At 45.2% G+C, this 16,244-nt stretch overlaps 1 protein-coding gene across 1 annotated transcript in view; it reads right to left on the bottom strand.

Annotated features, from left to right (window-relative positions):
* Window positions 1-6,367: 6,367 nt before the first annotated feature.
* LOC144500971 (MAGUK p55 subfamily member 3-like) overlaps window positions 6,368-16,244 on the bottom strand; it is a 114,615-nt gene continuing 104,738 nt past the window's right edge. Inside the window, exons 17-19 of the mRNA XM_078224470.1 lie at window positions 14,599-14,707; window positions 11,846-11,974; window positions 6,368-9,227 (exon numbers count right to left, since the gene is read on the bottom strand). Of these exons, the coding sequence (XP_078080596.1) occupies window positions 9,048-9,227; window positions 11,846-11,974; window positions 14,599-14,707 (418 nt within the window). The 3' untranslated portion in view covers window positions 6,368-9,047. The remainder of the gene's footprint in view (window positions 9,228-11,845; window positions 11,975-14,598; window positions 14,708-16,244) is intronic.

Raw genomic sequence — 16,244 nt, 5'->3', positions numbered from 1 at the left:
CACTCTGCAGTTGGGATTGGAGGTGGGTTTGGGGCTGGGGCTGGGCATGGACCTGTTCAGGGGGCCAGCGAATGGGCCGCGGGGAGTGTTAGTAGGGCAGCGGTGTGGTGTCCCAAGGCTGGCCAGCGATTGAGCTGGCCAGCAATCAGGAGGCTGGCAGACAGGAGCCACTGCGCACGTACCTATCTCGGCACTGACAGATGCACCATGTAGTTATACAAACAATTTGATAAGATGTTTAGCTTTTATTCAAACCAGATGTGTATTTGCATTTCACCATCTGTGATACAATACTCATTGAATTAAGTTGTCCGCACATTTTTTGGTTTTATTTATGTGACTAATATCGATCTCTATTACTATAGATAATCACTGATTGCGCTGAAGATGCTGGAGAACAGCAGGGGAGATGTGATGTTCCAACTTCATTGAAAAAAAACATCCACATAATAAAGAGCGCATCTCTCCATTGTGAAACTTTCCAGTCATTCTTTGTATCATGGGAAATATTTTTACATCTGCAATTGTTGTGAACTGTGGGCTTTTGCATGCTTCTAAAATTAATCTCTCAGGTGGCAGAGTGGTTAGCACTGCTGCCTCGCAGTGCCAGGGACCCGGCTTCCCGGCTTGGGTTACTGTCTGTGTGGAGTCTGCATGTTCTCTCCGTGTCTGCGTGGGTTTCCTCCAGGTGCTCCGGTTTCCTCCCATAATCTGAAAGACGTGCTGGTTAGGGTACATTGGCCATGCTAAATTCTCCCTCAGTGTACCCAAACAGGCACCGGAGTGTGGCGACTCGGGGATTTTCACCGTAGCTTCATTGCAGTGTTAATGTAAGCCTACTTGTGACGCTAATAAATAAACTTAAACTTAAGCTGCAGTACACTATTTATACACTAAATGGGGGTAACTCTAACATTGGGCAATAGCGTGTTCATTCAAAATAAAGGCTGAAATTCTCTGTCCTTGTTTGTGGCTGGGATTTTCTGGTGCTGCTGGAAGCGAATGGAGTTTTGGCTAGAATGCTAAATTTTCCATTCTCGCTCGCAGCGGACAAGACCGGAGAATCCCGCCCATTTAGTGAGCTGCTGCCATATTGGCCATTCTGCCCAGGTTAAAGCACAGGTTAAAGAGATGTGTATTGTCTCCAGACAGGACAGCTAGTGAGATTTTGCAAGTCCAGGCAAGTTGTGGGGGTTACAGATAGTGTGACATGAACCCAAGATCCTGGTTGAGGCCGTCCTCATGTGTGCGGAACCTGGTTATCAGTTTCTGCTCAGCGACTCTGCGTTGTCGTGTGTCATGAAGGCCGCCCTGGAGAACATTTACCCAAATATCAGAGGCCAAATGCCCGTGACTACTGAAGTGTTCCCCAACAGGAAGAGAACAGTCTTGCCTGGTGATTGTCGAGCGGTGTTCCGCACACATGAGGACGCCCTCAACCGGGATCTTGGGTTCATGTCACACAATCTGTAATCCCCACAACTTGTCTGGACTTGCAAAATCTCACTGGCTGTCCTGTCTGGAGACAATACACATCTCTTTAACCTGTGCTTAATGCTCTCTCCACTCACATTGTCTGTACCTTTAAGACTTGATTAGTTGTAAAGACTCGCATTCCAATCATTATTCTTTATTCTGTAAATTGAGATTGTGTCTTTATATGCCCTGTTTGCTGTTTGTTAGCAGAGCTCCCACTCACCTGACGAAGGAGCAGCGCTCCGAAAGCTAGTGGCGTTTGCTACCAAATAAACCTGTTGGACTTTAACCTGGTGGCGTTAGACTCCTTACTTTGTAATCTATGCCTCGATTACTAAAGGCAAGTGCCCCATATGCCTTTTTCACCACCCTACTAACATGCCCTTCCACTTTCAGAGATCGATGGACAAACACGGCAGGATCCCTTTCTTCTACAGAACTTCCTAGTGTCCTACCATTCATTGATATAATGATTACAAGTGTTTGTTGTAAAACGTCGACACTCATTGTCGATTAGCCCTGTGATATCACCCTGATGTTGTGCTAACTGTGGGAGCTTTTATATATTGATCATAAATGGTGGCGGTTAGTGCTGCATATTTTACTGCAGTGCTTCATCTGTGTGGGATTTAGTTACACTAGCGCACTACCACCGCTGAAATATCTAGTTTATTCAATTATTGACGATAGTAATTAGTCACATTTGCCCAGAGAGACTGTTAAAGCTTAAAATTCCAACCCCAGATCATTTTTAAAAAATGAATGTATTTTCTTGCATGCGGTGTGTAGAGAAAATGAGAACTGTATTTGCTATCCTGGATTGGACCATGTAGAAATCTTCAACCTAACACCAGATTGTCCTGTGCAGTAAAAGCCTCCCAGCTATATGTAAAGGGTGGTGATGGAATATGTGTGCAGAAGATTGTACATGAACCACTCACTACTTTAAAGAATTATTTGTGCTCATTATCAAATTGAGCACCAGATTTGACCTCTGATTCAAATTGAATCATTATGGATTTTTTTTAATGATGAGATCTTTATATAAGTTAATTTTCCACTGGGATTAAATGTAAGATACTGGTGAGGAGATGAAAGGTTGTTGTGCTTTTTATACCAGATCTGAATCAGTTTAGTAGTTTCTGGTGTTGGAATCACTTCCTACCATGTATGTCACTGGAGGTATCTTGCATATTTCAGCTTGCCCATCTTAATTATTTTCGGCCTGGTCTTGTTCTGGTCGCCGCATTATCGGAAGGATTTTTAAAATTCATTCGTGGGATATGGACATCACTGGCTGGCCAGCATTTATTGCCCATCTCTAGTTGCCCTTGAGAAGGTGGTGGTGAGCTACCTTTTTGAAACGCTGCAGTGCACATGCTGTGGGTTGACCCACAATGCTGTTAGGGAGGGAATGCCAGGATTTTGACTCAGCGACTGCGAAGGAATAGCAATATATTTCCAAGTCAGGATGGCGAGTGGCTTGGAGGGGAACTTACTTGCAGGCATTGGTGTTCCCATGTATCTGCTGCCCTTGTCCTTCCAGATGGAAGTGGTCTTGTGGAAGTTAAAATGTTCAGATTGAAGTTTCATAGTATGGAAGCTAAATTGTGCGAAAGTTAAAGTGTTCAAATTAAATATAAGAACATAAGACATAAGAACATAAGGAATAAGAGCAGGAGTAGGCCATCTAGCTCCTCGAGCCTGCCCCGCCATTCAATAAGATCATGGCTGATCTGAAGTGGATCAGTTCCACTTACCCGCCTGATCCCTATGACCCCTAATTCCCTTACTGATCAGGAATCCATCTATCTGTGATTTAAACATATTCAACGACGTAGCCTCCACCACTTCAGTGGGCAGAGAATTCCAGAGATTCACCACCCTCTGAGAGAAGAAGTTCCTCCTCAACTCTGTCCTAAACTGACCCCCCTTTATTTTGAGGCTGTGCCCTCTAGTTCTAGCTTCCTTTCTAAGTGGAAAGAATCTCTCCACCTCTCCCCTGTCAAGCCCCTTCATTATCTTATAGGTCTCTATAAGATCCCCCCTCAGCCTTCTAAATTCCAACGAGTACAAACCCAATCTGCCCAGTCTCTCCTCATAATTAACACCCCTCATCTCTGGTATCAACCTGGTGAACCTTCTCTGCACTCCCTCCAAGGCCAATATATCCTTCCGCAAATAAGGGGACCAATACTGCACACAGTATTCCAGCTGCGGCCTCACCAATGCCCTGTACAGATGCAGCAAGACATCTCTGCTTTTATACTCTATCCCCCTTGCGATATAGGCCAACATCCCATTTGCCTTCTTGATCACCTGTTGCACCTGCAGACTGGGTTTATGCGTGTCATGCACAAGGACCCCCAGGTCCCTTTGCACAGTAGCATGTTGTAATTTTTTTCCATTTAGATAATAATCCAATTTGCTATTATTTCCTCCAAAGTGAATAACCTCGCATTTGTCAACGTTATACTCCATCTGCCAGATCCTCGCCCACTCACTCAGCCTGTCCAAATCTCTCTGCAGACCTTCTACGCCCTCCACATGATTCACTTTTCCACTTATCTTTGTGTCGTCTGCAAACTTTGTTACCCTACACTCAGTCCCCTCCTTCAGATCATCTATACAAATAAAGTTTCATGCTTTCTCTGTACAGTAATGTAAAGTGTTTATCAGACCTTCAAAAGGGATCAGTGTCTGCTATTCAGCATGAACGGGCTAATCTTCAACTGCGTAGGCCCCATAACGTTCTATTTCTCAGCCTTCACCAGAGGGTGAGCAAGACAAGATTTTTCCATAACAAATACCAAAGGCGAGATATGGGGATATGCTATGCAAATGAAGGATTAGCCAGTTTTTCATCGAATGAGAAAGGGCAAAAAGCCAGGATTTAATTGGCGAATATGTAAGGAAATGAAGGATTAGAAAAATTGCTTGTTTCTGATTTGCTGTAATTGCCAAGTTGTTTGTTTGTAACTTCAGAAAACACTTGCAGGCCGACTGCAAGCTGGTTTCTCCTTGTGCATAAGTCGTTAAAGGCCTCGTGTCAGATTATGTATGGCGTCTAGCGCTGTTTGTATCCAAGTCGACGAAGGGCCTGATTTTACCATTTTCATTCTAAGTGCTGAATCTGGGTGCAATTCAGATCCGACTTGGAAATCTGCTTTCAGGTGCCCCCATACGCACTTAGCCTGAAAAAAAAATCGCCAGTCTGAATTGCGCTGTGGGCGGGGCTTAGCGCGCCCGAAACGATTGGAGCTCTGAATTGCGCATGCGCAGTTAGAAACAAAAATTGAAAATCGCGCCGCTGTCACATCGCTCCCGGGCCGCAAAAAGCAGATAAAGTGGCCCGGGAGCGATGGCCCCCACAGATATCACCCCCACCCTTACAACATAACTTTCCCCTTATCCACTCACTCCCCCGCTACCCAGACCGATCATGACCCTCTGCCCCCTTTTCCCCCACCGATCGCCCGCAGAGTGGCAGCAGACCCCCCCTCCCTCCCTCCCTCCCACCCTCCCCCCACCAGAGATCCATCTGGCCTCCCTCCCAGTATATTTCACATACAGCTGAGTACTTTGAAAGTTTCACTCATTAAGTGCATGTGCACTATTATAGCTGTGGAATCCCTTCTCTCTGCTGCCTGTACTTGCAAAGTCCACTGAGGTACATATCTAGGCCTTTATTGAAGTTGTGTAATGAAACATATACAAATAAACGTTGCTTGATTCAACAACCTTTGCAATTGTGTTTAGCAACAGCCAACTTACAGTAAATTCTAAGTGCTGCATTTCCAAGATTAGAAGATAATTTGGGAAATTGTAATAAGATAATTTCTACTCCTTATGAACTTGCTGGTGTAGGGGGAAAACATTCATGGCAAGTGAAATATAATCTAAGTAGCACTTATATCAGGAATGATCAGAATTAGAAATGTGATGGGATAGAATTAACTCCCCCACCCTGAAAATGATTGGGCCTTCCCCCGCCCCCCCCCCCCCCCCCCACCGACCCAGAGAATGATCAGGCCTCCCCCCCTCAGAGAATGATTGGGCCTCCCCCCCAACCCCAAAGAATGATCGGGCCTCGCCCCCCAAGAATGATCGGGCCTCCCCGCCCCCCCAGACCCCCAACCAGACAATGATCGGGCCTCCCTCCTCCCTCACCCCCATCGACCAGAGATACATCTGATCCACCTCCCTCCCCCCACCAGAAAATGATCGGGCCTCCCTTCTCCCGCCCCTCCCTTCACCAGAGAGCGATCTGTCCTCCCCCCGCCACACCAGAGAATGATCGGGCCCGCCTCCCCTCCCCCCCACACCAGAGAATGATCTGGCCTCCCTCCCCCACCACTGATCTGAGCCAGAGAGTCGTTGGAAGTTCTGAACTCACCTCTTCAGAAGCTGGAGCGCCCGAAACAGACCTTTGCCGAGCATGTCTGTTTCGTCCCGAATCTGGACACGCGAACGCGGCGGTAAAGGGGGAAATGCTGATAAAGTTGGGCGGGCAGTTCATTAATTTAATTTAAATGCATGCAAATGCTTGTAAATCGCCATTGCACCCATTTTGGGTGCGAATCGGATCGCGGCCATTCTTGGGCCCAGGTAAAGGGGTATCTGTGTGGACGCGGGCGCGGATCGCGTTAATGGCCTCACGCCCGACTTTACCATGTTTTCGCGCCCGAAAACGGGCGTGACACAATGGTAAAATCGTGCCCTAAGAGTGCCTAAGGTTTGTACCCAGGATCTCTGACAATCGATGCCAGGAAGCTGCATGGGTTGAGGAGGAATAAACCTTACAACGTGGCTAACCAGGACTCACCTAAAATAATACTCATTTTGATTCCCTTCAGAGAATTAAGCACCATTAATAGGCCCATTAATAGCTCAGATTGTAAATCCAGCTTTATTTAGTGGCAAGCTCTGGAATTTAAATAAAAATTAAGTGCAGTTCATTGATTGTACATGATGTGTTCAGTTCAGGATTCTGAAGGACTGATTTTGTAGATTTCAGATGCATTAAAACAAGTATTTACATGCAATCAGAAAGACGCAACTGCAATGATGACATGTTTCTGTGCGTAGTTTGCAGTGAAAACATTAATTCCTTGGTTAGTTTTGATCTTTATTGTACTTCTAATAATATATTCAAATAACTAAATGCTGACATTTGTGATTTTCCACAAGGGGGGATGAAATTTACGGTTGAAAAGTGCAATAGCGGTTTTAAGAAATGTGCTACTCAATTGCCTATTGATGGAATGATGCACAACTGATTAAAATGCTGATCATTTCAAACTGACTGTTAGGTGGTGGTTGGATGGGGAGGGGGACGAGTGCTTAATTCCAAGGGGGCTGGTGGTCTTCATTGGGCAGTCTGTCATACAACACTGACACTGCACCCAGTTGTTGTAACAATCACGAGGTAAATATTTCTAGAATCATACAATCATCGAATTCCTACAGTACAGAAGGAGGCCATTTGGCCCATCGAGCCTACACCGACAACAATCCCACCCAGGCCCTATCACCGTAACCGCACACATTTACCCTGCTAATCCCCCAGATATTAAGAGGCAATTTACCATTGCCAATCTGCCTAACCTGCACATCTCTCGACTGTGGGAGGAAACCAGAGCACCCGGAGGAAACCCATGCAGTCACGGGGAGAATGGGCAAGCTCCGCACAGACAGTCATCTGAGGCCGGAATTGAACCCAGGTACCTAGGTGGCGCTGTGAGGCAGCAGTGCTAACCACTGTGCCACCCCTTTTAGTGGAATTAATTCCAATTCTACGGGTGTGTTAATTGCTGTCAAGTTGTTTGCATTTCTCCCAGAGAAAACCTTTCCAAGAAGGTTCATTAATGACTGGCCTTGGTAACAGCAGAGTTTTCAAAGACAAAGTGACGGTTTGGCATTTTGCTTTGATCCAGATCCAGATTGGAAACAAGGTGAAGTATATGTAGAAAACTGCAATCTCAGCAGACTTAGTTTTCCACCATTTTAGACCTTCACCTCTCATCGCTTTTCCGATCCTCTTAGAAAGGAAACAGCTTATCTCGTCATGATGAATGCTTTTAGCAATGTCTTCCCTCAGTGCCGAGTTCTCTATTGACTGTGGTCAGAGGGTTTTGCTTTTCATAGAAAGTATTTTATGAATGGAATGACTGTTAGCGACCCCTCATTAGAAAGTATCTGCTTACGAATATTGCAGTTCGAATTTTTTGCCAAAATATGGGTGTCACGGAATTAGAACTGGTTGTTGAGCTTTGCTGGCTGCAGAAGTAACTATTAAATATGGGCAATTCTTTCGGAAGCCTCCTCAACTCAACGGTTTTTCATGAGTGAAGATGCTCATCTTCAGCTGCAGGGAGGAATTCCATTTAATCCGGGACAGCTAATTATGAAGGGAGATTGTACATGTAAAATGCAACTAACTATTCCTGATATAATGGAATGGTGTAGCGGCAAACAGGATTTGGTTAAAAACAGGGGATTCACTGAATTCTAAAAATATTTAATCTTCTAAAAATTACTAGGTTGTCACAAAGATTCTTCTTAACAAAATTGGCGACATGCATAGTGGCTATCTGATAAGTTGCGCCTGTGTGTGTTTCAGCAGTTTAATGTTTTACTTACATTCTCTTTGTAAATATTAATTTTATGAGTGCACACCCAATCCATCACGCAAACCAACCTCCCATCATTGACTCTGTCTACACTTCCCGCTGCCTCGGCAAAGCAGCCAGCATAATTTGAGGACCCCACACAGCTCTGACATTCTCTCTTCCACTTTCTTCCGTCGGGAAAAAGATACAAAAGTCTGAAGTCACGTACCAATCGACTCAAGAACAGCTTCTCCCCTGCTGTCAATCAGACTTTTGAATGGACCTACCTCGCACTAAGTTGATTTTTCTCTACACCCTAGCTACAACTGTAACATTCTGCATTCTCTTGTTTCCTTCTCTCTGAATGGTATGCTTTGTCTGTACAGTGTGCAAGAAATTATACTTTTCACAGTATACTAATACATGTGACAATAATAAACCAAATCAAACATGCCCGACGGGACGCCTTACTTGCTGGTAGTGCAAGTTCATAAAATCCGCTCTATTGTCTTTGACTTGGTAGGATTCAGCTGAGGGAAGATGTCTCTGGGTGCTGGGTGGAGTGAAGGTCACAAAGTCCTTGTTGAAGAATATACTCTGCTACTCCAGGTACACACAGCAAATATCTCTCACCAAAGTCCCCAAAAGTTAATATTGAACTTAAAATGAATCCTCAGCATTATCATCAGAACTATTGTTTTTGCCATATGAATTAATTTGCATTCTTGGTTCTGTCATTTATATAGATTCCTTTACAGCATATATCTCAATAAGCAAAAGAATGCGGAAATTCAATTTTCAGTTCTTGAGTGGAGTACACTGCTGTCGTACCTGTGCTCATCCCGTGCATAAACTGTCGCCAACTTCAGCAATTAAATTTATCTCAAACCACCCCAGTTGCACTTGTTTGAACATCAGAAGGTGGTGCCATATTCTGTTGCTCATGTTGGGCTGGTACAGCTACGAACGGACCCAGTTTGCAGGTACCCAGAACGAGTCCCTTTCGATGCTCTCCAGAATCATTTTCAATTCACTGCATGCAGTCTGAAGATCACCTTTCACCAGGACTTTATCGATGAGGTGACCATACTGCTGTTCGATATTAGCCGCTGACTGAACCATTTCCTGATACTTGTCTTCCTGCAATTGGAGAACAGATCTTGTTTACTGTTTTTACTATTTCGAATACAGAAATTGAGTTAAAAAAATATAGGGAGACTCATTGGAAATAAAGATAGAAACATAGAAGATAGGAGCAGGAGGAGGCCATTTGGCCCTTCGAGCCTGCTCCACCATTCATTGCAATCATGGCAGTTCGTCCAACTCAGTAGCTTAATCCTGCTTTCTCCCCATAACCTTTGATTCCATTCGCCCCAAGTGCTATATGTAGCTTCTTCTTGAATACATTCAATGTTTTGGCATTCAATCCTTTGGCAAGTACAAATGACTTAAACCATATGGGGACCACAGACAGTTATTGGAGGCCAGGGTTTGCTATAGAAATAACAGTGAGGCTGACAGCAATTCTGTGGAAATTGGATAGCAAATTTGGCTCACCACACATCTTCCCCAAAATGGGCATTTTTTTCATTCATTTGTGGGATATGGGAGTCGCTGGCTGGCCAGCATTTATTGCCCATCCCCAGTTGCTTTTGGAGGGCAGTTGAGAGTCAACCACATTGCTGTGGCTCTGGAGTCACATGTAGGCCAGACCAGGTAAGGACAGCAGATTTCCTTCCTTAAAGAACATTAGTGAACCAGATGGGTTTTTCCAACAATGGTTTCATGATCATCAAGATTCTTAATTCCAGATAATTTTTATTGAATTCAAATTCCACTATCTGCCATGGCGGCATTCAAATCCGGGTCTCCAGAACATTAGCTGAGTTTCCAGATTAATACTCAAGCGATAAAACCACTAGGCCATCACCTCCCTGTTTGAATACATTAAACAGCATGAAGTTGTTGTACTAATATCGTAGGTACAGACTAAACTTGCCAGGAAAACTTAGGGCCTGTCTATTCTAATGTAAGGACCCCTTTAACATCTCATCATGATTAGAATGATTTTTATTGTCTAGTAGGCTGCTTTCCAGAGAGATGTGCACAGAACGTATACCTTGTCATACGAGAGGATTGCAGCTCAGTTGTGGTGGCCCCTCCTTTGGAGGTGGACCTCCTGGCTGGAGTGCTCCAGCCAAGGGCAAGATTTAGAGACATGGTGGCAATATCACTTGCCTTGTAATTCCAAGGCCCATCTCTGGGGACGTAAGTTCATATCCCAACCTGCAGGTGACTCCAGACCCACGGCAATGTGGGTCCCCTGAAATGGCCTAGCACAGTGGCACAGTGATTAGCACTGCTGCCTCACACACCAGGGACCTGGGTTCAATTCCGACTTTGGGTGACTGTGTGGAGTTTGCGCATTCTCCCCGTGTCTGCGTGGGTTTCCTCCGGGTGCTCCGGTTTCCTCCCACACTCCAAAGATGTGTAGATTAGGGGAATTAGCGGGTGAATGTGTGGGGTTCTGGGGATAGGGCCAGGGTAGGATGCTCTGTCGGACATCTGCATGGGCACACCCGCATGGCATTGTGCTATCCGAGGTAGTGACTTTGCAAAATAAGCTATCGGGGAACCTTCAGCAATACTTTTTTAAAAAATGAAAACGCTACAATTAAATAAGTTTTCAGCAATCTTGCCACCTTAGTGACATTTCTGTTAATTCTATTCCCCCATGCTCAGGAACTCATTCAGGTTGTTAGCAACACGAGTACTTGCCATTGCCACAAAGGATAGTGAATCATTTGTACACAGTGAAGAATATTGCTTTACACCTGGGTTTGAAATCTGACTGAATACTGGAGATTAAATTAATTGAATCATGAAGTCACTCTTTCATATGGACCACATGCAAATATCTTACAAACAGGGCGGCACGGTAGCACAGTGGTTAGCACTGCTGCTTCACAGCTCCAGGGTCCTGGGTTCGATTCCCGGCTCGGGTCACTGTCTGTGTGGAGTTTGCACATGCTCCTCGTGTCTGCGTGGGTTTCCTCCGGGTGCTCCAGTTTCCTCCCACAGTCTAAAGATGTGCGGGTTAGGTTGATTGGCCAGGTTAAAAAATTGCCCCTTAGAGTCCTGGGATGCGTAGGTTAGAGGGATTAGCGGGTAAAATATGTGGGGGTAGGGCCTGGGTGGGATTGTGGTCGGTGCAGACTCGATGGGCCGAATGGCCTCCTTCTGCACTGTAGGGTTTCTATGATGCCTGCAGCAAGCTTATATTCTGGAGTTTACAGCAAAATGCATGCTTGACTTTGATGGAATGAAAATTAAGATAACTTTCTTGTTTCTTTTCTCTCCCATTCTCTTTCCTGTCTATGCATGAGTTTTGAAGTTTTTAAAAAAGTTTATTTATTAGTGTCACGAGTCGGCTTACATTAACACTACAATGAAGTTACTGTGAAAATCCCCTAGTCGCCACACTCCGGTGCCTGTTTGGGTACACTGAGGGAGAATTTAGCATGGCCAATGCACCTAACCAGCATGTCTTTCGGGGACTGTAGGAGGAAACCGGAGCAGCCAGAGCAAACCCATGCAGACACGGGGAAAACGTGCAAACTCCGCACAGTGACCCAATCAAAGCTGGCTCCCTGGCACTGTGAGGCAGCAGTACTAACCACTGTGCCACCATGCGAAAGTTCATGTGAAATTCTTGACAAAAACAGCTTTAAATGGAACTTTGAACTGATTGGACTTACTTCTAATTCTTTGACACTGTTACTTGCTGATATTTCGGCTGTTGATGTGTTGGCCTTTGGTTCTTGAAGAAATGGCTTGATGAGTATCACGAATGGTTTAAATTCTGCAGTCCTGAGATTTTTGATTGTCTGTAAATTCAAAAAAAAAAAGCAACTTCCTTACACTCAAATGAGCATTATAGAAAAGATATAACTGTGGGCTGGATATTATATCTATGCAAGACATCCTTCTACCCCGAGATGTTAAGAAAAAGGACCTTATCTTTATTTAGCAGCTTATCAATTCTCTCTGAATGAGATTAAAATGCTCAACAATGAATAGCTCTTAAGCAGCATCAAATAATGCAGCTACTTTCCACACAGTAAGATCCCACAGTTAACAATGAGACAGATAACCGACAGATAATCTGTTTTTGCTTTTACTAATTGGGGGGATAATGTTGGCCAACAAACCAGAAGTAAAAGCAAATTACTGCGGATGCTGGAATCTGAAACCAAAAGAGAAAATGCTGGAAAATCTCAGCAGGTCTGGCAGCATCTGTAAGGAGAGAAAAGAGCTGACGTTTCGAGTCTGGATGACCCTTTATCAAAGCTGGATGCGCACAGAACTTAGACCAGAGGTACGCCTTGTTCCCTGCTCTGTCTATTAGCTTACCTTAAACCCCCCCTGACCAACTGAGACAAGTTGATACTTATAAATACCCAGTGATGACACATAGATAATGACTGAAACACATGGTTTGGAATTTTCCAGTCCCTCCTGCCAACGGGATTTTCCACTCCCGCCTAGGTCAACGGATTTTCGAATGGCTTGCCGCATTTTATGGTCCCTCCCTGCTGTGACGAAGCTGTAAAATTCCGCTCTCATTTGAGTTTGCTTCTGCACTAAGAAAATCTTCCTTAACAAAACTGATCATTTAGATTAGAATCATAGAATGCCCATAGTGCAGAAAGAGGCCATTCGGCCCATCGAGCCTGTACTGACAACAATTCGACCGACGCCCTATCCTCGTAACCCCACATATTTACGCTGCGACTCCCCCTGACACTAAGGGGCAATTTAGCATGGCCAATCAACCAGCACACCTTTGGACTGTGGAAGGAAACCGGAGCACCCGGAGGAAACTCCACGCAGACACGGGGAGAAAGTGCAAACTCCACACAGACAGCCACCCGAGGCAGAATCGAACCTGGCTCCCTGGCACTGTGAGGCAGCAGTGCTAACCATTGTGCCACCGTGTTGCCCTTAGATTTAACTTCCTGTATAATTTAAATAATCAGATCACATTGGTCACTTGCGATCTAAAGGTACATTTTTTTCCCATCTATCATGTTCTGCTTCAGGGCAAGTCCTAACTCGCATCTCGCATGAGATTCTTCAGGCACTTCCTAAAGGCGATTGGCTGAGTTCATCTCCTCTTGGCTTCTTTCATGGTTTTTAACCTTAAAATATCTTCTTCCAACAGAGGCGGTACAGACTCGATGGGCTGAATGGCCTCTTCTGCACTGCAGGAATTCTATGAGGCTAAAACCCAGGGTAAAAATCCCCACCTACACTTTGTAATGAAAGGACTTGGGGGAGGTATAGTTTTTGCACTCATCAGATTAGAATCATAGAATCCCTACAGTGCAGTGGTGATGGTCTGGAATGCACTGCCTGGGAGGGTGGTGGAGGCGGGAAGCCTCACATCCTTTAAAAAATGCCTGGATGAGTACTTGGCATTACATAACATTCAAGGCTATGGGCCAAGTGCTGGCAAGTGGGATTAGGTGGACAGGTCAGGGCCTTTCATGCATCGGTGCAGACTCGATGGGCTGAAGGGCCTGTTCTGCACTGTAATAATCTGTGATTCTCTGATCAGAAGTGAGTACCTCCTCTGGACATCAACCCAGTATTTAGAGACCATTGACAGCATTTTCCCACGGGCTTTGGGCCTGATGTTGGGACCAAATTGGGGTCTTGAGCCCCTATTTGCCAGGTGGTGGGGGCGGAGGGGGGTGGGTTCGCACAGAAGCGCTGCCTCCTTGAGGCCTGACCTTTCCCTCCTCCAACTCCTTCAATGGGACATTGGGCCTCAGGGTCTGATGGGGATCCCCAGCCTGCTGCTGGATCACGGCCTCCATTGAACTCGTAGCTTCCCCTGTGGCGGGGTTCCATTCTGGCATCGGCAAGATGCCAGCCAGCCTGAAAGTTTGCCCCTAACTGTGGTCTTAATTGTTTGAATTGACTACTTGCGTTTGTGGAACAGGCAATGAATCCATATCCTGGCCCGCCCCTGGGAAACCTGTCCAGCAATGGGAATGTGCAGGGGAGCCGTCAGGATATGGCTCCCCCCGACGCCCTGCTATTTTCCTGGCTGCCCCACACCCCACAATCTTTGACCTCCACGCATGTCTTCATGGGGGCCACAGATATTTAGCTCCATAGTCTAATCGCGAGTTGGCCTGCTTGTCTCAAACCCTTCACCTTCAAATGGAAATGCTACTGCTAGTCCATAGGCTCACTCCCAGGTAGGTGCACGGCTTTAATACTGGTGGCGGTGCCCTTGATCTTCCTGTGTGTAAATGGAGTGAATGTGAAACATGATCATTATAGAGGTGGCTCTCCAACGTAAATAAGCTCCTTTACAATAAAATGTGTCTTCAAATTTCATTGGCTAGGCAAATATATCTTCACAGAGCATTCCGAATTATTCTGCCTTGCTCTAATGGCTTTGGTTGTAATGGAAAGCAACAGTCACCAAGGAACTTACTTGAGGATTTGCATCCAGTAAGCAAATCTTTCTTTTTAGCATAATTGTACGAATGGAATCCACGCTTATTCCATACAGATTGTCTTTGTATTCTCCGTGTTCAACAAATCTAAAATAAAGAGCAAAGAGTCACAATTTAACCTGCTAGACTCAACTTCAACTCATTTCTGTTTGGACATGGTCTGTTTGTCACTTCTCATTGTTTAAAATTTGAAGAAGGGCAGAGAGTTTCTCTGATTCTCTGATCAATATTCCTCCCTGAGCCATCAGCACCAAAACATGAACTCATTTACTGTTCGTGTGACCTTGCTAGGCATGCCCTGGCTATTGTGTTTCCCTAGACAACATACATAGGATACATGGCTCAGAAAGAGGCCATTCAGCCCAACCTGTATACTGGTGTTTATGCTTCACCTGAGCCTCCTCCCATATTTTTTCATCTAAGTCTACCAGCGTAACCCTTTTACTTACATGTTTGTTTAGTTTCTCCCTAAATAAGTCCATACTACTCACTTCAACCACTCCGCCAATTAATCAACTGGTTATGATGTTCATTGACATGTTCTAAAAGATGTGAGAAGATGAGGTAGCAATACAAAGCTTTGTTCACCAGACAAAAGAACACAATGCTGTTAATGGATGGCACGGTAGCACAGTGGTTAGCACTGCTGCCTCATAAATCCAGGGACCTGGGTTCAATTCCAGCTGTGGGTCACAGTCTGTGTGGAGTTTGCACATTCTCCCCGTGTCTCTGTGGGTTTGCTCCAGTTTCCTCCCACAGTATGGAGAAAATTCAAATGTTTTAAATGGAAAGAGCGTATGGTCGGTACAGTGGTTAGCACTGCTGCCTCACAGCACCAGGGACCCGGGCTCGATTCCCGGCTTGGGTCACTGTCTGCAGAGTTTGCACATTCTCCCCGTGTCTGCGTGGGTTTCCTCCGGGTGCTCCAGTTTCCTCCCACAATCTGAAAGACATGTTGGTTAGGTGCATTGGCCCTGCTAAATTCTCCCTCAGTGTAGCCAAACAGCTGCCAGAGTGTGGCGACTGGGGGATTTTCACAGTAACTTCATTGCAGTGTTAATGTAAGCCTACTTGTGACACTAATAAATAAACTTTAAAGGTGTCTAGGTCAGATGGACTGGCCATGTGTGGGGTTACGGGGACAGGGTTGGGCAGAGGGCCTGGATAACATACTCCGTCAGCTCGATGGATTGAATGGCTTCTTTTGCACTGCAAGGATTCTATAATTGTATGATTCCAGGCACGTGCTGCTCTTAGAGTTGAAGGTAATTTTTTTTCCTGAGTTGTAGCTTAAAGCATGGGCACAGATACCAGTTGTGCTTTCAACAAAATTGCAGAGAAGCAATTGAGTGAATGCTTTTGCCTCCAGAAGCTTTATGATGTGATTGAAATTTGTATCTTCCTCCAGCGACAGTCGGCAGGTATCTCGTACTTTCAGACATTGCCATGTTCTTGAGCTGCCAGCAGGTGGGGTGGCTCTCTCTTTCTATATTGTCGTAGCCTTCCTCATTCAGTGGGCAAGTGCAGTGTTTGTGTGTTGTCACAATGCGACAGAATCAGCCCAGAAATGGTACAGAGCAGATTGTGCAGCATTAAAACCAATAAATTTCTCTAATGCAGCACA

Source organism: Mustelus asterias, chromosome 11, assembly GCF_964213995.1.
Source record: "Mustelus asterias chromosome 11, sMusAst1.hap1.1, whole genome shotgun sequence".
NCBI lineage: Eukaryota > Metazoa > Chordata > Chondrichthyes > Carcharhiniformes > Triakidae > Mustelus > Mustelus asterias.
This window is presented reverse-complemented; position numbering and strand designations above follow the sequence as displayed.